General features: G+C 34.3%; 1 protein-coding gene across 1 annotated transcript in view; it reads right to left on the bottom strand.

The window, feature by feature from the left end:
- The window catches only part of LOC136037338 (neuroligin-1-like), a 228,532-nt gene that overhangs the window by 71,430 nt on the left and 134,860 nt on the right, over positions 1-22,242 (bottom strand). Inside the window, exon 7 of the mRNA XM_065720009.1 lies at positions 8,371-8,457. Coding sequence (XP_065576081.1) covers positions 8,371-8,457 — 87 coding nt within the window. The remainder of the gene's footprint in view (positions 1-8,370; positions 8,458-22,242) is intronic.

Raw genomic sequence — 22,242 nt, 5'->3', positions numbered from 1 at the left:
TGTTGGAGGATCTTTCCTTGGAGGAATCTGTCATGGGGGAAGAAAAATTCAAGGAAAAGGGCGCATGATTTTGTAGCATTGCTATAAGAAAACAATGAAAAATAAACATGAAAACGTTTTTTCAAATGAAAGGAAGGAGTAGCATTGAATATTAAAACGAACAGAGATTATTACGCATATGAGGGGTTCTAAAAATACTTTAGCATAAAGAGCGAGGTATTTAGGAGGAGATAAATACCTCGCTCTTTATGCTAAAGTATTTTTAGTAATTTCAACTATTTATTCTACGGCCTTTCTGATTCAGGGGTCATTCTTAAAGAATTGGGACAAAACTGAAGATTTAGTGTAAAGAGCGAGGTATTAACGAGGATACAAACCCCCTTGTATACATAATAAAAATATAAGATTATGAAAGTTTGTTACGTAAGTTGCTAATTTATAAGTTACGTATATTTTTTACTAATAAAAACGTTCGTTAAAAATTAAAAGTTCTAGTTGCCTTTTTAAGCAACCGAAAAATTGGAGGGCAACTAGGCCTCATTCTCCACCCCTTATTTCTCAAAATCGTCTGATCAAAACTAAGAGAAAGCCATTTAGCCAAAAAAAGAATTAATATACAAATTTTATTTGAATAATTTATGTGCGGAGAGCCAAAACCAAACATGCATTAATTCAAAAACGTTCAGAAATTAATTAAAAAAAAACTTATTTTTTTTAGCTGAAAGTAAGGAGCGACATTAAAACTTAAAACGAACAGAAATTACTCCGTATGTAAAATGGGTTGTCCTCTCCGCAATCCCTCGCTCTTTACGCTAAAGTTTGACTCTTTGCCACAATTCTACTTTTTAAAACAATTAAAAGCTTTAGCGTAAAGAGCGAGGGATTGCGGAGGGGACAACCCATTTTATATACGGAGTAATTTCCGTTCGTTTTAAGTTTTAATGTCACTCCTCACTTTCAGCTAAAAAAATTAGTTTGTTTTTTATTTAATCTTAAAGAAACTTAGTGAGAAATAAAAGCAAATGTGCTATTTGTGGCTTTTCTCAACACATATAGTTCTGCTTAACGAATTTTTGTATAGAGGATGGTAGCTCAGCAAGTGATTGACACACTGAAATTGCTATCCTTTGTCTTATGGGGCTAGGGTTCTAGTAGTTTATCTCTGATTATTTGGTTTCGGCCGGGTTTCAGTGATTGAACTTTCTAAGCTTAGCCAAAGTTGACCCATCTCTAAACGCACCTAGAAAATTCTTGGGAGAATAAGAGAAGAGCATGGAAAAAGAACTAGATGGCTAGCTACTAGGTCTTTTGTACTTCCTAGCTGAAGGGCTATGTGACGGATTTCACAACTTCTTTTTGGCAGTTTCCTGCTTTATTTTGTTTCCTTACCTTGTTCTTTTTTCCTTTGATATAGAAGATCGGTATTCCTGTAATCCGGACACCTATTAAAATGGATACCATAATTCAGCCAAAAGTGGCTAAAAATGAGAGCAAATTTTCAACTTGTGTCTTTCTGGGGCCCAAACCTTAAGCCAAACTCATGCCCAAACCAAAACATAAAGCATACTTGGTTAGAATGAGTATAAGAGCCCTAGTCATGTCTCTGAGAATCCTTGCTCATTCTGACATCTCTGAAGAGAGGAATCCCTAAATAATTGTGATCACAGCATTCTTGTTTTCAGCATCGCTTGAAACAGCTCGTCTTATCTTAACCAAACTTGGTTTAAAATTATGCAATACTTGTAGCTGTGACTTTTTGAGATTTGTACTCTATCTTGCCTGTATGGAGGGAGGAGAACCCTAAATTTGGGTTTTTGCAACATCTTCTAGGTAAGGGTATTGCATTTCGTTCAAACTCGATGGGATGTGACAGCTACTGCTATACTATTATCTTTTTTGAGTCCAATCCTTTTTCTATGGGCATTGGGGAGGGGATATAATGCATTTAGTGGAGATATCTGCCGAAATAGTTTGTCTGACTCAACAGAGGCTGGTTGATTTTAGTGCTTATTATCGGTTTGTTCTACTTTGGACTACACATCCGATCAAATCTTTGTAGAGGGGGTGGTGCCAAAATTTTTGTCATCAGGACTATTGACAGAAACAGTAGACAGGCCTCAGCTTTGTGCAGAGTTGGGTTTGGTGTAACAGTTTTGCTTATTAAATTGTAAGTATTTAATACAGAGAATCCTTGAAGCCGTCCGTAAGCTTACCCGTTTTATATTTGCCTTGGTAAGAAATCTTATTTCTAGAGTTTTCTCATTTGATGGCAAACGCGATTACAACTATCAAACGTGAAACAGAAAATATAAGTTTTTCACTGTAGGACATTATTGTGTTTATTGCTTCTCAACTACAACCTTTTGGTCCAGGTTGAGGTAGAGGTGCAAGCTTTCGATCAAGATTGAGGTGCAACCTTTAGGTCAAGTTTAAGGTAGATGTGCAATCTTTAGGTCAAGTTTGAGGGAGAGGTGTAACATTTTGGTCAAGTTTGAGATAGAGGTGCAATATTTGGGTCAAGGTTGAGGTTCAACCTTAAGGTCAAGGTTTAGGTACAAGCCTTGGGTTAAGGCCAGAGTCTTTGACTTCAAGGGACTCTGGCGACGCAAAAACTTACCTTCAAACTTCCAAATAGTGTCAATCAGTCAATCAATTTATTTGATCAATAATTTTACAACAAAAACACTTCAACGTGGCAAGGAAAAAACAGGGGAGAAACAAAAATGAAACAAACACATTCAAAAATATTCTTAACAGAATACATTTACTCCTTTGAGACACTCAACACAAGAGAGAAAAAATCAAAAATAGAATTAAGGAAAAAAAGAAAAATCAAGAAAAGAAAAAAATACGATATTTGAGTCTCAAACATTAGGAAACTTTAAGAGACCCCCCCCAAAAACAAAGAAAAAAAGTAAAAATGCTACTGAAAAAATAAAGGAAAAAGACAAAGGACTATCCCATGAATTAAAGATGGGATCTTCCGAGGCTTGATGGTTAGAGAGGAGAAGGGAAAGAAAAATAGACCACCCAATACAAATTAATTTCTTTAGCTGTGTAATTTGACAAATGTTGAATGTGAAGCGAAGTGAACTGGCTTTCACCTTTCCATATAGTTTGACGCATTGCTCCGTAGCTTCAGCCCATACGACAAAGTTGATGTAACGCTTTGAGGGTGTTAGGCACTGAAGGTAGTTACTTTTTATTGTCATTTCTATACAAGCAACTTATCTTCCGTCCTTTGAATATTGTTTGGATCTCTACTGGGGCTTGAAGACATGGAAAATGCAATTTGGAAGTATTGCAAGATATTCATCTCTATGTAGTCAAAGCAAAAGTTCCGTATATCCATTTTCAGACGCAGTCCCTTAATCACCGCTATCCCTACCAAGGCTTGATTGGATTTTATAGGAATCCCTTCAGCTTAATACTTTTCCAAACTTAGCCAGATACTAATCATGGCACACAAGTCTATGGAAGAATGGGATAACTATCTGAAGAAAGTTTGTAATTACTAAGAACAAAGAGAGAGAAAAAAAAAGTTAGTCTATCTTGGGATCAAAGATTTATTATAATATGCTCATCATGTAAAGTTTTAAAATATAAACTTATAGGTTATAATCCAAAAAAGCATGTTTATCGAGTTTAAAAAATGGTATTTGTATACAAAGTTCTAAACTGGCTAAAGACAATGTCTGTAATGTACATACCACAGAGAAACATAATATAGCAGTAAAGAATGCTGTGACTCGAAGCTGTTCATGCTTTCAACTGGCTCAAAATTTGATAGAAAAGAACCAATAAGGTTTGGCGTTCTTTTTACTAATTCATAATTAGAAATAGCAGGAACAGATAAAAAGGTGGGTATAAACAGGTGGGTATATTCAGGTTCCCTTTCAGAAGTACCCGTAAGGTGATTTGATTGTTTAAAGATTCAAATTATCTCACTCATCATAGAATTTCTTAGTTTTTTTGGCCTAGCTGCTGTAGAATTGATCGAGTGGTCTTGCCATAACTTGTTAACTTGGATAAGAGATTGGAATAAATGACAGAAATCTAAAAGCCTGCACCTAGTTCCCTAGAAATCTTAGAAAGGTCATTTAACTTTTCCCGTTTTAGGCCGGAGATAGAGATGTTCGATTTTAATAGAATTTACATCACTAAAAATGTTCTATCTTGACTGCATAGAAAATACTAAGGACAAACTCAAAGGAGACATCTTCTGAGCATTTTGGAAGCTTTGTGATTTCCTTGTGGTGCTACCCATTTGATTCACAATGTGACTAAAAAATTAGTCCAATCACATTTCGAAGTCAAACTACTTCCTTCTAATGATTTACTAATGGGCCCTTTGTCTTTCTGAGGGTCAGCTGACGCCGATCTCGCAAAAGGATTTTAAGGTATTGTATTCTCGCAAGCAATAATAGGCTTTTTAAAACGTTCGTGGTAACGAACTATAGTAAGGAGCGACCCGGCTCAATAGTAACCGTAACTCTAAATAACGGAATTTTTATAGCAACAGTCACATCAAAAGAATTCATTTTAATGCTCATTTTCAATATATAAGTTTCATCAAGATTAGACTTAACCATCAAAAGTTACGACCCTGAAAAAATTTGCCTTATTTTTGAAAATAGGGGGAAACACTCCTTAAAATACATAGAATCTTAACGAAAATCACACCATCAGATTTAATGTATCGGAGAACCCTACAGTAGAAGTTTCAAGGTCCTATCTGCAAAAACGTGGAATTTTGTATTTTTTGCCACAAGACAGTTCACGGATGCGCGTTTGTTTATTTGTGTTCTTTTTGTTGCTTTTTTCCCAAGGGTGATCGTATCGACCCAGTGGTCCTAGAATTTTGCAAGAGGGTTCATTCTAACAGAACTTAGAAGTTCTAGTGCACTTTTTAAGTGATCAAAATAATTGGAGGGCACCTAGGCCCCCTCCCACGCTCTTTTTTACCAAAGTCACCGGATCAAAATAGAGAGATAGCCATTCTATTCAACATACTCTAAAAACCAAACAACTATTTCTTTGGGGACGACTTACTCCCCCACAGTCCCCGTGGGAGGGCTGCAAGTTAAAAACTTTGACTAATGTTTACATATTTTAATGGTTTTTGGGAAGTGTATAGACGCTTTCAAGGGGATTTTTTTGGTTGGGGGGAGGGTTTTATGCGGGGGAAATTTCCATGGACGAATTTGTCATGGTGGAAGAAAATTCCCATGAAGGGGTGTAGGATGTTTTAGCATTTTTAAAAAAAAACAATGAAAAATAAATATAAAAAAGTTTTTTCAACTTAAAGTAAGGAGCAGCATTAAAACTTGAAACGAACATAAATTATTACGCATATGTGGGGTTTACCTCCTTGCTCTTTACTCTAAAGTAATTTTATTAATTTCAACTATTTATTCTACGGCCTTTGTGAATCATGGGTCATTCTTAAGGAATTGGGACAAAATTTAAGCTTTAGTGTAAAGAGCGAAGTTTTAACAAGGGGGGTGAACCCCTTCATATACGCAATAAAACATACGAATATAGAAGTTAGTTACGTAAGTTAATTCGTAAGTTACGTATATTTTTATTAATAAAACGTTTGTAAAATATTAAAAGTTCTAGTTGCCTTTTTAAATAACCAAAAAATTGGAGGGTAACTAGGCCTACTCCCCTGCTCCTTTTTTTCTCAAAATTGTCCGATCAAAACTATGAGAAAACCATTTAGCCGAAAAAATGAATTAATATGCAAATTTCATTTTAATTATTCATGTTTGAAGAGCGAAAATCAAAATATGCATTAATTGTAAACTTTCAGAAATAAAATAAATAAAAAAATTAACTGAAAGTAAGGAGCGACATTAAAACTTAAAACGAACAGAAATTACTCCGTATATGAAAGAGGCTGTTCCCTCCTCAATGCCCCGCTTTTTACGGTAAAGTTTTTTTTTTACTGTTTTAAAAAGTAGAGTTGAGAGAAAGAATCAAGCCTTAGCGTAAAGAGCGAGGCGTTGAGGAAAAATTAACTGAAAGTAAGGAGCGACATTAAAACTTAAAACGAACAGAAATTACTCCGTATATGAAAGGGGATGTTCCCTCCTCAATGCCCCGCTTTTTACGGTAAAGTTTTTTTTTTACTGTTTTAAAAAGTAGAGTTGAGAGAAAGAATCAAGCCTTAGCGTAAAGAGCGAGGCGTAGAGGAAGGAACAGCCCCTTTCATATACGGAGTAATTTCTGTTCGTTTTAAGTTTTAATGCCACTCCTTACTTTCAGTTAAAAAAAAAACTTGGCTTTTTTTTATTTAATCTTACTACCCAGTGTAATGGTTGACGTTACAAGAACGCGCCAATAAAATTAAAAATACTTTTTAACACGAAAGTATGGGACTATAATCTCGTGTTTGTGTACACTCTAATAAATTACTTTCAAACAAATAATCCATCACAATGAATCATTTTCATATCAAAAATTTGCATATACTGATTACTTGCTTTTGATGTAACTACACCTGAACTAGTTCCGAAAGCAAATTAAAACAGGACTAGCTTGAGCCTATTTGGCTCACTGACGAATATAATTGACAATCAATTGGAAATAGGAACAAATTGAAATAGGATAATTACAACAGGATCTGGGAACACTTAGTAGCTTCAGCTAATGAAAATGTTGGGCGTCGGCAGGGGGGGGGGTACGATTTTTTTGTTTTTTATACAGGTGCAAAAAACTATTTTAAAGAATATAGAGGGGACAGCTACCTGATTTCTTTTAAATACGATGGAGAGTGAAATTGAAATCTATAAATTTGAATCGATTAAATGGATACTTAAAAAAAATATGTAAGGGATCTTTAAAAACTAGGAAAAAGTATGGAATTTAATTTTTAATGAAAAAAAAATCTCCACAAACAGTTATGAAGTGTCAATAGAGTAAACAGCGCAGTTTTAAAAGAAAAAAGTGAGTGAAAAGTCAGAAAAAAATAAGCTAAAATCTTATCGTGCCAAACGCTTTAAGAAGGTGAAGCTTTCATTTGAAGGTATATTGTGTTTTGGAATCCATGGAATGTCGATGTTAGAATATTTACTGGCAAAAACATTGTAAAACGTAAGTAATTATCTTCGCTTCGCTTTTGCCTTCCCAAGCCTCAACGTGGCTAAATATAGGAAAATGTGGTGCTGCCATAAAAAATCTACAATTTGGAAAAGTCCAGGAAAGACTAAAAAGATCATGGTCTTCAGATAAAATTATACCTAAGATGGCTTCAAGAGGCAAAACTGTTTTTATTTTGATGTTACTGATGCTTTGAATTTTGTCAAACAACTTAATTTTTTTTCAAAAGATCAAGAAATTGAAGTTTATTCTTTTCTTTTAGAGTGAAAGGCTCTGAAGCAGTTAGTCTGAATTATACGCGTCTGAATTTGACATTATTAGGTATGGTTACACATGTTCTTTCGATAATTGGATGGCAATTAGAAAGATTTAAATATTGATAATGTGATATAAATTTGGCTCCAAAATTAATTTATCAGGTATATTATTAGGAAATTATTGTATTTTGTTATTTTTTAAAAGGAGAATTTATAGCTATATAAAAACTTTCGAAATTACATAGAGAAAAGATTTAGATATTGGTATTAAAACCTTTCTATAGGCTAAACTTCCTATAAGCCTTCGGTATATTTCCTTGTGTAAACAAATCTCAAAATCTTTCTAAATGAAATCTCACACTAATCGTAGATAGATCCTTTTTGGGGAAACTTGGGAAATTTTGCTGATGTAGATACAGATAGAACTTTAAATAGAGATAGAACCAAAAAATATATTCCACACAAATTTGGAATACAGGAAGAATATTCCAGGATCGATTTTTTCCTTAATTATTTTAATTGTCTTAATGACCCTTTAGCTGCTGACTTTTAGAAGTGGGGTGAATTTTCGAGGGGAATTGTTGGGGGAGTGAAATTTTTGGGGGATATTCCGTGAGGGGATTTTAAGTTGGAGAGTTTTCCGGTGAGAATTTTTATCAGGGGGCCATTTTCCAGGGGGATGTGGTTGACCCTGTTAAGCTTACCAGATCTTTTTATGAGCATTTTATTTTCTACTTGTTTTTGTTTTGATCTTGGATGATAATAACTTTCTAATGGAAGAATCAAACATATTTGAGTGAGTATATCTTGAATGAGCATATTTCACACATTTCAAAAATGTCAATAGACTTGACTGTGTACAATTATTTCTTACTATCTACTTGATGATTCCAATTATGACTAATTGTGAGCATAAGACTTGCAATCATTTTTTTTAAGTTTCGATAGCTCACTTTAATTAAAAAATTGCGATAACTAAGAGAATAAAAAATTAAATAATAAAACATACCTGATGGACGATGTAACTCTGGTATCAAGGACAACCATAGCGCAAGTCGATGAGATCGGTAATAGCTTTTTGCCTTTGGCTTTATGCCTAAAAAGAAAGTAGAATATAAATTTTAAAAGCAAATTTTTTGGAGCGTAAGTGGGAACACGTTTCAAAAGTGAGCCTTCTATTACAGAGTTGGCTCATGTGGCTTGTTTTCTCCAACAATGTTTGTTCAAACGTTTGAACAGTTGAACATTTGTTCATCTGTTCATACAGTATCAGTTGAGCGTTTAACAGCAGTAGTTCTTCATGCAGTTACAGTTGAACAACAGAATAGAACAGAACAGAGTTGAACGTTTGTTCAACTGTTCATACAGCATCAGTTGAGCGTTCAACAGCAACAGTTCTTCATGCAGCTACAGTTGAGCAACAGAACAGAACAAAGAGTTGAACGTTGTTCAACTGTTCATAGAGTATCAGTTGAGTGATAAACAGCAACAGTTGTTGATCAACAGTTCAACAACAGAACAGAACATAGAGTTGAATATTTGTTCAACTATTCATTCAGCATCAGTTGAGCGTTCAACAGCAACAGTTCTTCATGCAGCAACAGTTGAGCAACAAAACAGAACAAAGAGTAGAACGTTTGTTCAACTGTTCATACAGAATCAGTTGAGCGTTAAACCTCAAAAGCTGTTGAACAACAGTTGAACAACAGAACAGAACAGAGAGTTGAACGTTTGTTTAACTGTTCATGCAGCTACAGTTGAGCAACAGAACAGAACAAAGAGTTGAACGTTGTTCAACTGTTCATAGAGTATCAGTTGAGTGATAAACAGCAACAGTTGTTGATCAACAGTTCAACAACAGAACAGAACATAGAGTTGAATATTTGTTCAACTATTCATACAGCATCAGTTGAGCGTTCAACAGCAACAGTTCTTCATGCAGCAACAGTTGAGCAACAAAACAGAACAAAGAGTAGAACGTTTGTTCAACTGTTCATACAGAATCAGTTGAACGTTAAACCTCAAAAGCTGTTGAACAACAGTTGAACAACAGAACAGAACAGAGAGTTGAACGTTTGTTTAACTGTTCATGCAGCTACAGTTGAGCAACAGAACAGAACAAAGAGTTGAACGTTGTTCAACTGCTCATACAGCATCGGTTATGCGTTCAACAGTAACAGTTGTTGAACAATAGTTGAATAACAGAACAGAACAGAGAGCTGAACGTCTGTTCAACTGTTCATACATCATCGGTTGTGCGTTCAACAGTAACAGTTGTTGAACAACAGAACAGAACAGAGAGTTGAACGTTTATTCAAGTGTTCATAGAGCAAAAAGTATTCTCAATTTCATTGAAACCTAAAATTCACGAAATCTGAGTCTCTAGGCAGGCGTGACTTGCTAAAAGATAACCAAAAAGTATTGGTCCAATAAGAGAGCCACACTTACTCCTCCCGTTCACCCATGCCAAATTGAGCAAACACTTGGAAAACTATAGATTCTATCACTATCTTAGCTCTATGACTATCTACATTGGTTCTATTGCCCTAGAAATGACGCATGGACGGATAATAGATAGACATATCTATTAACAAATGAAGTCACATCTTTTTTGTGCAATCCTTATAGGGGGGGGGGAGTAAAAGTAAAAAAAAATACACATTTCGGCTATTTTTGGTTAAACTAAAACATCCCAAAAATATTGTGGGGATTTCTGCAAAAAGAAAACTTTGGAGACGTTTAACATGAATAATTTTTTGAAAAAAAATTAAACAATTTCGTACAAAATTGTTAGTATTAAACTTTGAAATTAATTTTGAACCCTCATATCTCAATTTTAAAATCCAAAAGTCCGCTTAAAAATCTATTGGGGGCAGGGAGTTTTGAAAAATCTTTTACGCAGAAAGCAAACTATCCTATTGTGCGTACACAGTACCATGATACATTGTGTCTACAAATTCAAAGTATTTACATAAAATCAGTCATGATGAAAAGCCACTAGCATTGGTAATTTTTTTTTTTTTTACTGAATAAATCGTCGAAACCGTTAACGAAGAGTTTAAAAACGGCTTTATGTGGAGTAATCCTTTCTTGACCATTTCAAGTTGCAAAAAATAGCTAAAGAAACCTTTTAATAGACATTCTTACCTACATGCTTTCCTGAGGAGGTTTCTGGATAAGATCGCGGTGGATACCAGCTATTTTTTCATCACATCATAAATTACAAGAGTTACCCTCATGAGCCCCGTGTAAGTAGTAACTGGAACAGTAAGGACTGGTTGCTTGGAATCAGTTTATCCTTAGAAGAGTCGTTTTTTATTCTTATTCTAACTATCTGAATTTTCTTTATCTCAAAACAAGTTACTCATTAAATTTACCTCATTATCATACTATGACAATGCTATTTTAATATTTTTGAAAATAAATTAGAAAATACCCCAAAATGGAGGAATTTTTCTGACAAAGGTAATTGGTGAAAGCCCCAATAGCAAGTTGCTCGTGCAGCCCCAAAGTCACCATGTCTGTCAACTGTCAGAAATGCCCTAGAATCGTTAGTGGGTTTGGAAAGCTTGGTAAAAGGTGAGAGACCTGGTGGATCCAGTTTGTCGAAGAGCTTGCATAAGCTTGCCACGGAAGGGATGTCCTAATCCTGGAACTGCATTAGCGCTCTTTCACTTAATGGGGAATGATGTACCAAGCGTTTAAAAAGTAAAAATAGCCCCTTCCTCCTCTATCTCTTCAATAGGACATTTTTCGTAAAGCAATAACAAAAAAAAGTGATATCTAGCAAAGTTGCTACTCGGTTAAATTAAAAAAAAATAATTAATTTTTTGTTTTATAGCAAGTATTTTGTATTTTACAAGAACTATTTTTTCTTTATTCTGCAAAGATTAGTTTGGATTTTTAAGAATATATTTTTGTTTCGTTGGATCTATTTTGAATTTTTTGAAGTATTACTCTATTTTGTGACAGTTTTTTATACGAAGTATTTTGATTCTGTTAGAGCTTTTTGCATTTTATAAGAACTAACGTGGATTTTGTACGATGAATTTGCTCTTTTTAAGGTATATTTCAGTTGATGTCAGAACCTTTTTTAGCTTTGTAAGAAGTATTTTGTATTTTTCTAGCAATTATTTCGAATTTTCTAGGAAGTAGAACTTTAAAGTAGAACGTATTCTGTAAAACCTGTTTTGATGTTGTTAGAACTTTTTTTGCTTTGTAATAAGTATTTTGTATTTTACAACAACTATATTTTATTCTGTAAGAATTATTTGAATTTTTTAAGATGTATTTTGTTTTGAGTGAACTATTTTGGATTTCTTATGAAGTATTTCGGTTATTTTTTCTGTCATCACCATGTCTGCGTTAATAGAATCGGTCTCACCATGGCTACATCGATAAAATCGATCATTCCCAAGATCATGCTGATACAAGCAGTCACATAATGCCTATATTAAGAAAAAGTTGAAAAAATTTCTAAGTTCAAAATTAAATTAAGTAAACAAATATCACAAAAAAAATTATTATTTTTCTTAAAGAAAGAAAACCATGGAATTAAAATTATGGCATTAATATACATATATCATTTTTAGTTCTTTCTTCAAAAATATCACAAGTGAATTTTTTTTGTTATAAATATGTAGTCATTTTAAGACATGAAAATAAGTTGAAAAGATTACTAAGTTAAAAAAAGCTATGTCAAAGGAGAAAAAAATGTTGCTACAAAATGTTATTTATCTAATAGAAAAAATGACTACTAGCATGTGTATATCATTTTTTCAAAAACATCACATGTGAATTTCTTTTGTTTTAACTGCATTAAATGTCATTTTAAGGCATTAAAAAAAAGTTAAAAAAAAAGAAAAAATCTAAATTCGAAAAATTCCAAACAAGAAAAAGGGGACCATAAGGGGCTCTTGGAGTTGGGACATGGATGACCATAAGTTCTCTTTAAAAAAGTGTTGATATAAGCGGTCATTCCCATGAATCTTCTAATAGAAGCGGTTGCACTATGCCTCTGTTAATATATGCTATCAAGTAATGTTCTATGTTATATGATAAATTCGATTAGTCCATTTGAATTCGAATAAACCAGTTTACTAAACTGGTCATTCCTCCGACTCAGTGAAGGTGGAATACATGCAAATTATGTCCCCATGTAAGTATGCACATTTTGTACCTGAATGAGTATAGGCAATATGTAGTGGCTGTAATAGGCTAATGATGTTTCGAGTATTTGCAAATGAGGCTTACGGTATATTCAAGTTTTATATCTCCGGGTCCTGTCACAGGGATACTAATCGGTTATGCAAATTATGTCCTTATGGACCCTGGAATGTCACTACTGCTCACAGTTAGTTAAACGATCACATTTATGCCACTTGAAGAACGTAGGAAATATTTAGGAAGGGCTGGATTGAGCGATGGTCCTTATAGTTGCCCTATGTGTGGAAAGATTGATGAGTATTTCCATTATTTTTAGGGGAAAGCAGGGAGCCACGCTTGGAAGTCTTTCGTAGGGAGGTTTGGGGGAGAAATTGGAATGTGGAAATTTTGATAAGTAAGAGCTAATTTAATATAAACAATATTGGAAAGTTAGTCCGGGTAGTTATGAGGTATTGCGATGAGTTTCTTCAATTATCAGCTTTCGTGTTTTTTCAGTTTATGTTTGCTGTATTTTCGCTTGTTTTATGTATGTCACCATGGCCCCATTGGGCTTCCGTGTGAATAAAACTTTTTTTTTTCTATCTATGTATCTGTCTATCTTTCTACCAATCGTTCTTTCTATCATTCTTTCTCCTTTCCATTCCAAGGAATATTTTTGAACTAAACCAGTAATATTGGTACTTTAGGGTGATAGCCCCCCTTCACACCACAGAGATATTTCAATTGAAACCTAAGAGACTATACTCATAGGCTTACTTATCCAAAGAGGGGAGATGTGAAATTGAGCATCCCTGTGAAAAGATCTTGACGAAGAACTTCCCTTATAGAACTTAGAAATAATGACTATTTTATAAGAATTTCAGACAGCCTCCCCAACCCCTCCTGAAAAATATTTGATGGGATACATTTTTATAGTGATGATTATGATTCTGGCCGTATTCTCACACGAACATTAAGTTTAAACAAAAAAAATATAGAAGGGTGAAGGAGGGTGCTGTAGCACCTCAAATTTAAGAGAGACTTGGGTCAAAATCGCAAGTAGAAGCCTGTAAATAAAAACAAAAGTTCTAAAAAAACACTTTAAAAAGTTTACTGTAACATATCTGCTACATCAACATCAAAATACATTATTTATGCTGATATAAAAAGTGTGTGAATTTTGAGGTAGTTCATCAATTTGAATAAAAAAAAATCAAGTAATTTTTAAAAAAGGACTTAAAATCCCTCACCCCAAAATGTACAACCTGAATGAAAATCATACAATGAAAACTAAAATGTATAAAAACAATAAATTGATTCAGCAAAATCTATTAGAATAAAACATAATCAAGCAATTTTTGAAAAAGGATTTAAACTCCATCAAAAAGGGTGCAATCAAAAAGTGATTTAATAATAAACTTATGTCTCTCTCTCTCTCTCTCTCTCTCTCTCTCTCTCTCTCTCTCTCTCTCTCTCTCTCTCTCTCTCTCTCTCCTCCTCCTCCTCCGTTCCAATCTGCTAAAAGCGTCCCTCTTTACATCCTCCCAGGAAGTTCCCATTTCCTTTAAACCTTTCCTTATTAGACCTACCCCTCTCAAGCTGTGGACAACCTGTTTTCCATTTAGTCCTAGACAGTTTCCCGAAAAGGAAAATCTTCTTCAATCAATCATCCTTCATCCAAAAAACGTGCCCCAGCCATCTGAGCCTTTTTCTCATTATAGTCCGAGACTGAACCGCTATTTTTTGTCCGGCGTTTGAAATACGGTCAGTCAGCCGGGTGCTCAGAAGAATTCGCAGGCAATTTCTCTTTAAAACATTTAGCAAAGCTCGGAGCGCCCACACTTCAGAGCCATATTTGACCTATCATCAGTGTAGCTTCCAATTTAATAATCATGGGTTGCAGGCTTACCTTCCTATTCTTCCAAATATTTTTTTTTAACTGTGAAAAAACACCATGAGCCTTTGTTATTCTACTTTTAACGTGTTCACTCCTATCACCCTCCTTACTAATAATTAAACTAAAAAACAAGTTTTTTTTCAAATGAAGGTAGGGAGCAACATTAAAACTTAAAGGAACATTAATTATTACGTATATGAGGGTGTTTAAGTCAATATATCGCTGAATACGCAGAAGTTAGAATTTTGTTCCAGTTCTTTAAAAATGATCCCTGAATCGCAAAGCCGTTTAATTAGAAAAATTAACTCTTTTGAAAGCGCTAAAAAAATTTAGCGTAAAGAGCGAGGTATTGACGAGGGGGCAAACCTTATGATATATGTAATAATTTCTGTTCGTTTTAAGTTTCAACCTTGCCCCTTACTTTCACTTGCAAAATTTGTTGTTGTTTTTATTTAATTTCTGATGATTTTTAAATAATGCTGGGAAACCCGGCCCTCCTCATCCCCCCTTCATGGGAAATCCAGCCTACCCTCTGGAAAATTCCTCCAAGGAAAGATCCTCCAACGTAACCTTCTCCCCAGAAGCCCAGCCAGAACAATCGCCCCTGAAAACGTTTGTATACTTCGTAATTATCAATACTATGTCTGACAATTCAATTCATTCAATTCAATCATATATATTTAAGCAAAAACACATAATTACATGTACACAATCTGCCAGGAAGGCACAAAAGTGCTTGACTTGGGAAGAAACTTCACTAAAGAATAATTGAACAATCAACAAACAGAAACAACGATCACATGAAGATCCCGGCGAAGATCACAACTTGCAGCCCTTTCCCGGATATTGTGGAGGATTAAGTCATCCTCATAGATATAGTTACTCGATTTTTAGACAATGCCGAACAAAATGGCTATCTCGAAATTTTTATTGAGTGACTTTGGGAAAAAATGAGCAGAGGAGGTGGCCTAGTTGTCCTCCAATTTTTTGCCAGTTAAAAAGGGAACAAAACTTTCAATTTCCCTTCAAATTAGTCCTTTAGTGATATTCTAGGACCCCTGGGCCAATACGATCACCTTTTGGATAAAATAAAAACAAAAAACAAACAAACAAATAAACACGCATCTGTGATCCTTCTTTTGGCAAATAATACAATACAAAATTCCACATTTTTGCAGATAGCAGCTGGAAGCCTTTACAGTAGAGTCCCTGATATTCTGAATCTGCTGGTGTGATTTAAATCAAGATTCTATTACTTTTGGGGTGTGTTTTCTCCTTTTTTTTCAAAAATAAGGCAGATTGTAACTTTTGATAGGTAAGACTAAGCTTGATAAAACTTACATATTTGAAATCATCATAAAAATCAATTTCTTTTCATGTATCTATTGGTACAAAAGCTCTGTTTTTTAGAGTTCCAGTTACTATTTAGCCGGGTCGCTCCTTACTTACAGTTCGTTACCACGAACTGGGTGATAATACCAAGGTAAGTGAAGCTGCTCACCTGATCAACATTTTTGTTAACCAGCTTCCTCTTTTCATCGTCACTTATTCTTAACCTTAGTGACCTAGTCTTCTTAACATTAATTTTTAAACCTATTCTAGCACCCTGAACTCGCAAAACCTCTAAAAGTTCATTTGTTCTGCTCACACTTTCACGTGGGAAACTTAAATCATCAGCATAATCAAAGTCCAGAAAAGTTTTTCCTCCCCATTTGAAGACAAAATCCATCAAAATGATCCAAATAAAGGGGGATAGAACACAGCCCTGCTTAATTCCCCATTTAATAGGAAGCCAGCTGCTAACTTCATTTCCTACCTTAGCCGCGCCAGTGTTATTCTCGTGCATATCACTAACAACCCTGATGTATTTGTCTGGTACACCATACAAGGATAAAAATTGTCGCTAGATTTCTTCTACCAACTGGATCAAACGTTTGCTCATAATTTGCTCATAAATATTGAAAAACAAAGGTGTTTCATAACTCGGGCACTTCTCAACTATTAACCTAAGAGATAAAACTTGGTCGACATATCCTCTACCTTCTCTAAAACTGCACTGTTCTTCTCTTAAAACTTTGTCTACAGTATCTCTCAGTCTACAAAGTGCCATATTACCAAGTAATTTGCTACCTATAAAGACCTGACTAATCCTTCGATAATTACCACATTTACTCTTTTCACCTTTCTTATACAGTGGTTTGATTAGGTTTTTCTAATCATATTCATAATCTTCAGTAATCCTCGTCAATTTTATCCATGGCCTGCACTTTACACCTTCTTAGTTCATATTTTAATGCTTTCTCCATCTTCTTTACATTTCTTTTGTTTTCATGTGATCTATCACTCAGATAATTCTTGTACAGGACCCTTCTCCTGTCTATTAAATATAATGCCTTTTCACTATTATTCCTGACTTCGTCCCTATATTCCTTCCCTAAGTTCACAAATGACTTTCGTAAAAATATTCCATCTATTTTATTCACATTGTCAAATCTTAAACTTTCCAATTTAGTATTCAACCGTCCCTGGAAAGTTTCTTCTTAAATTTTCATCCTGGAGTCTACCAAAATCATTTTATCCATGATCTCAACTTCTCACTACCCTAGTTCATATTTTAATGCTTTCTCCACTTTCTTTGAATTCCTCTTGTTTTTATATGATCCATCACTCAGATAACTCTTGTACAAGCTTCAACTGTTCCTGGAAAATTTCTCTCAAATTCTGATCCTGGAGTCTATCAACATCATTACCTCCCTTGAGGTAGTTACACTCCCCAAATTTCAGCTTTAAATTTACCCAAGACACTACAAGATCGTGATCTCTATTTATAACATCGATAGCAGCACTCCTATATATCCTAGTATCTTGTATTGATCTTGCCAGTCTTCGGTTTACAATATCATAATCAATAAGGTTTGCTCTCTTACCATCACGTGAATACCATGTTAGCTTAGGGGCAATTTTACGGCCAAACACTGTATTGGCTATAATTAGATTGTTATACCTACAAAATTGCAACGGTCTCTAGTCATTCCTGTTTTCTTTTCCTATACCAAACTTACCTAGGCTAGGACACCACCCATCCCTATTTTCATCAATTTGGGCCTTAAAATCTCCAAATAAAAATATCATATTTCCATCTAGGACTTCGTCTATTTACTCCCGTAACTGTAAGAAAAAAATCATCTGAGTCACTAGTAACCCTGTTGGTCGGTTCTAAAGGGGGCATATACCACCATAACTGATACCCTGAACTTTTAGTCATAAAATTAGCGTTTAAGATTCTATTATTAGTACCTTCCCAGCTTAAACAAGACTTAGCAGCTTCCTTACTCATCATGAGCCATACCCTTTATTTCTATACTCCGTCCTTCCTCCCCGAGTAAAACAATTCTATATCACCTAATATCATGCTTCCTACCCCGGGGATATGAATTACTGTAACTCCTAATAAGTCCAGTTTGAATCGTTCAAATTCGTCAGTCAAAATGTCGATACGATAGCTGACGATTTTCTATTGTCGTAAAAAAGCTATTTTTTAACGTCTTAACATTCCAAGTTCCAATTTTCATATCCTTTAAATCATTGAGATTGTTTTGGCCACAGAAAAAAACCATGGTCCTGGATACCAGTGTATGACGATGACAAACATATCTTCCCAAGTTTACACCAAAGCGCTTAAGCGGGATTAGGAACGGACACAAAGAAGTCCTTAGGACCTCAAGTATGAATGGAGGCTTTGTGCAATACTTCATTCAGGATCAAGTCCTTGATGTATGAGTTTTACCTAATGATGATAACTAGTGCTATTTTACTGTAAGTGATGTAGAAATTTTTCTGAATTTTTTTGTGAGTTCCAGGAGCACAAACTCTAGGTTCCCGGTTCCAGCTAGTGATGATAATGAGCACTAGTTTGCTGTAAATGCTGCAGAAATTTCACCTGATTTTTTTTTGTGCTTTCCATCAGCACAGAACAAATTCAAAGCTCCAGATTTCACCTTGTGGATGATAATGAGAATAAATTTGAAAAATAATGAGAAAAAACTCAAGGTTCTGAGTTTCACCTATTGATGACAACGAGTACTAGTTTGCAGTAAATTCTGTAAAAAGTTTGCCTGAATTTTTTTGTGAGTTCCAACACCACAGAAAAAACTCAAGGTTCCTGGTTTACCCTAATGATGATAATGAGTACTAGTTTGCTGTAAATGCTGCAGAAATTTCACCGGAATTTCTTTTTTGTGCTTTCCACCAGCACTGAACAAATTCAAAGCTCCAGATTTCACCTTGTGGATGATAATGAGAACAAATTTGAAAAATAATGAGAAAAAACTCAAGGTTCTGAGTTTCACCTATTGATGACAACGAGTACTAGTTTGCAGTAAATTCTGTAAAAAGTTTGCCTGAATTTTTTTGTGAGTTCCAACACCACAGAAAAAACTCAAGGTTCCTGGTTTACCCTAATGATGATAATGAGTACTAGTTTGCTGTAAATGCTGCTGAAATTTCACCTGAATTTCTTTTTTGTGCTTTCCACCAGCACAGAACAAATTCAAAGCTCCAGATTTCACCTTGTGGATGAAAATGAGAATAAATTTGAAAAATAATGAGAAAAAACTCAAGGTTCTGAGTTTCACCTATTGATGACAACGAGTACTAGTTTGCAGTAAATTCTGTAAAAAGTTTGCCTGAATTTTTTTGTGAGTTCCAACACCACAGAAAAAACTCAAGGTTCCTGGTTTACCCTAATGATGATAATGAGTGCTAGTTTGCTGTAAATGCTGCTGAAATTTCACCTGAATTTCTTTTTTGTGCTTTCAACCAGCACAGAACAAATTCAAAGCTCCAGATTTCACCTTGTGGATGATAATGAGAATAAATTTGAAAAATAATGAGAAAAAACTCAAGATTCTGAGTTTCACCTATTGATGACAACGAGTACTAGTTTGCAGTAAATTCTGTAAAAAGTTTGCCTGAATTTTTTTGTGAGTTCCAACACCACAGAAAAAACTCAAGGTTCCTGGTTTACCCTAATGATGATAATGAGTACTAGTTTGCTGTAAATACTGCTGAAATTTCACCTGAATTTCTTTTTTGTGCTTTCCACCAGCACTGAACAAATTCAAAGCTCCAGATTTTACCTTGTGATGATAATGAGAAGTAATTTGCAATAAATACTGCAGAAATTTTGCCTGAATGTTTTTGTGAATACCAGTAGCACAAGGTTCTGAGTTTCACCTAATAATGCTAACGAATATTACTTTGCAGTAAATGCTACAGTAATTTTGCCTGAATGTTCTTTTGAGTTCCAGCAGCACAGAAAAAACCCAAGGTTCTGAGTTTCACCTATTGATGACAACGAGTACTAGTTTCAAGTAAATTCTGTAAAAAGTTTGCCTGAATTTTTTTGTGAGTTCCAACAGCACAGAAAAAACTCAAGGTTCCGGGTTTACCCTAATGACAATAATGAGCACTAGTTTAATGTAAATGCTACAGATTTGTTCTCTGAATTTTTTTGTGAGTTCCATTAGCAGAGATCAAAATCAAGGTTCTGGGCTTCACCTAATGATGGTAACGATTACAACTTTGCAGTAAATGCTGCAGAAATTTTGCTAGAATTTTTTTTCTTAGTTCCATCGGCACAAAAAAAACTCGAAGTTCTGAATTTTACCTAATAATGATAAAGAACATTTCTATGCAGTAAATTCTGCAGAAATTTTGCCTGGATTTTCTTGTGAGTTCCAACACACTGAACAAACTCAAGGTTCGGGTTTCAACTGTTTGCTCTCAAGTATTCTCCAATTTAATCGTCTACGAGGTTCAGTTTGAAACGAAGACTGATTTTGAGCTGAGAATTCTCTGATGCCTACCATCCTCAGGGTCGGTCATTTGTGTTACTATCCCACTGTATTATGCTAATTCGTGATTGCTGGCATTTGGAATGATTTTCTGGGAGACAAAGTACAACACTGAAGTCCCAAGAATTGCTTTCTTATGTCACGTAAGATTAAGTTGGTGTTGTTAAATATCACTTTTAAATATGTATGCATTTTTATGACAAATTGGCTAACTGTAATGAGCTCGTCTGGCTACATATCTCATAAGATGTTTTGAAGCACTGCAGAAGTATTGTTAGAAGGTATATCGTTTGCCCCCAAAACCAACAGTATAAGCTATGAAAAGCTCTCTTTTCATTTCTTATAAAATGAAATTTAACTTATTTGCTTTTATTTTGATGAATGTAGCCTACCTTTCATATATAAGCCACTATCAAATCTGAAAATAACCGCTACTCAAATTCATTTCTTTTCCCTTTGATTTTCTTTATGTAAAAATACTGAGGGTAGGATTACTGAGTATTTGAATCTTTTTCTTCTTTTTTCTCCTTGAATAGTTGTAGCATAGCAAATTGTTATTGAAAAGGTGACAGTTTTTCATTTTTGAATGTCCTTCAACTATTGATTCAAATCCTAAAAACGTTCAGGTGTTTCAAATACTTTCCCGCTCTCTCATATATAGGCTAAAGTAAAGTTTACATTTGTATTAGAAGTTGTATGTCTGCTACAGGCTATATCTTAGTATGTCTTTTTGAAATTCACATAAACTGATGGACATCGAGTGTTAAGTTGTAAGGAAAATAATTCACAATTGATTCCGATTCTAAGCATAGTTTTATCTTATAAAAATTGGTTTCATTTTTTAAATTTGGTGCAGAATATCGTATTTTCAGCCACTTTCCTTGCTTTTCAAGCCAAGGACTGTAAGTTCCCTTTAAAGGGGTTTCGGCTAAAGCAGTTCTAATGGTATGCTTTATCATTCAATTTAACGCTATTTTTAAGGAGTTTAGGGTTATTGTTTTTGTTGCTATGGGAAGCGTCCATCTCTTACTATATTGTAGTTACCGCTGCAACCATGATTACTTTAAAGCAAGATTTTGAATCTATTTCCATAGATACCTCCAGGGAGGTGTCAGGGCTGCATTGGTCTTATTGGAAAGCAAGAAGACAAAAAAAAATGTATCACAAGTGGATAATGCAGAATACTTTAATATAAATCTTGGCTGCAAAAACTCAAATTGTGCTTGTATCCACCTCTCTGGAACATTCGCTGTCGGAAAAGTTCAGCTGATAATTTTATCCTAGAGAATTCCCTTAGTGACGCTTTTGTGCCACTATATACTAAAAAAGAAAAATTAAGCTCTTCATATGAGCTATGAATTTATTTTGTATGCTTAAAAAAAGGAGATATTATGCGACACTGTTAGGGTAGCCAATTTTTCAGGTTCAAAGTCCTTTGAACTATATAATTGTAATTTTGAACCCATTGGATTATTAAACATTGTAGCAGGTAGCATGTACAATTTTGTTTAAATATGGTAAACATGTTCCACCATCAGAAAAATTAAATACATGTGAAAAAGTTAACAGAATTAAATCTTTTATAATTAGAAAATTGTAGTATTGTAGTATATTTACATTTAAAAAAGAATTTTGAATTTTGAATTCCTTGGATTATTAAAACATTGTAGCATGTAGCATGTACAATTTTGTTTCAGTAAGGTAAACATATTCTACCTAAAGAAAAAAGAAACACAGGAAAAAATTAACCGGGGTTAGACCTTTTTTAATTAGATAATTGTAGCATTGCAGCATATTTACATATAAAAAATCATATAAACACGTAATAAGATAGCTCATAATAGTATATAATAATATATTATTATATTAGAAAAATTATACGAAAAATTATGCTCTTCATATGAGTTATGTATTTATTTTGTATCCTTAAAAAAAAGAGATATCATGCGACACTGTTAAGCCAGCCAATGTTTCAGCTTCAAAG

This window comes from Artemia franciscana, chromosome 16 (genome assembly GCF_032884065.1).
Source record: "Artemia franciscana chromosome 16, ASM3288406v1, whole genome shotgun sequence".
NCBI lineage: Eukaryota > Metazoa > Arthropoda > Branchiopoda > Anostraca > Artemiidae > Artemia > Artemia franciscana.
This window is presented reverse-complemented; position numbering and strand designations above follow the sequence as displayed.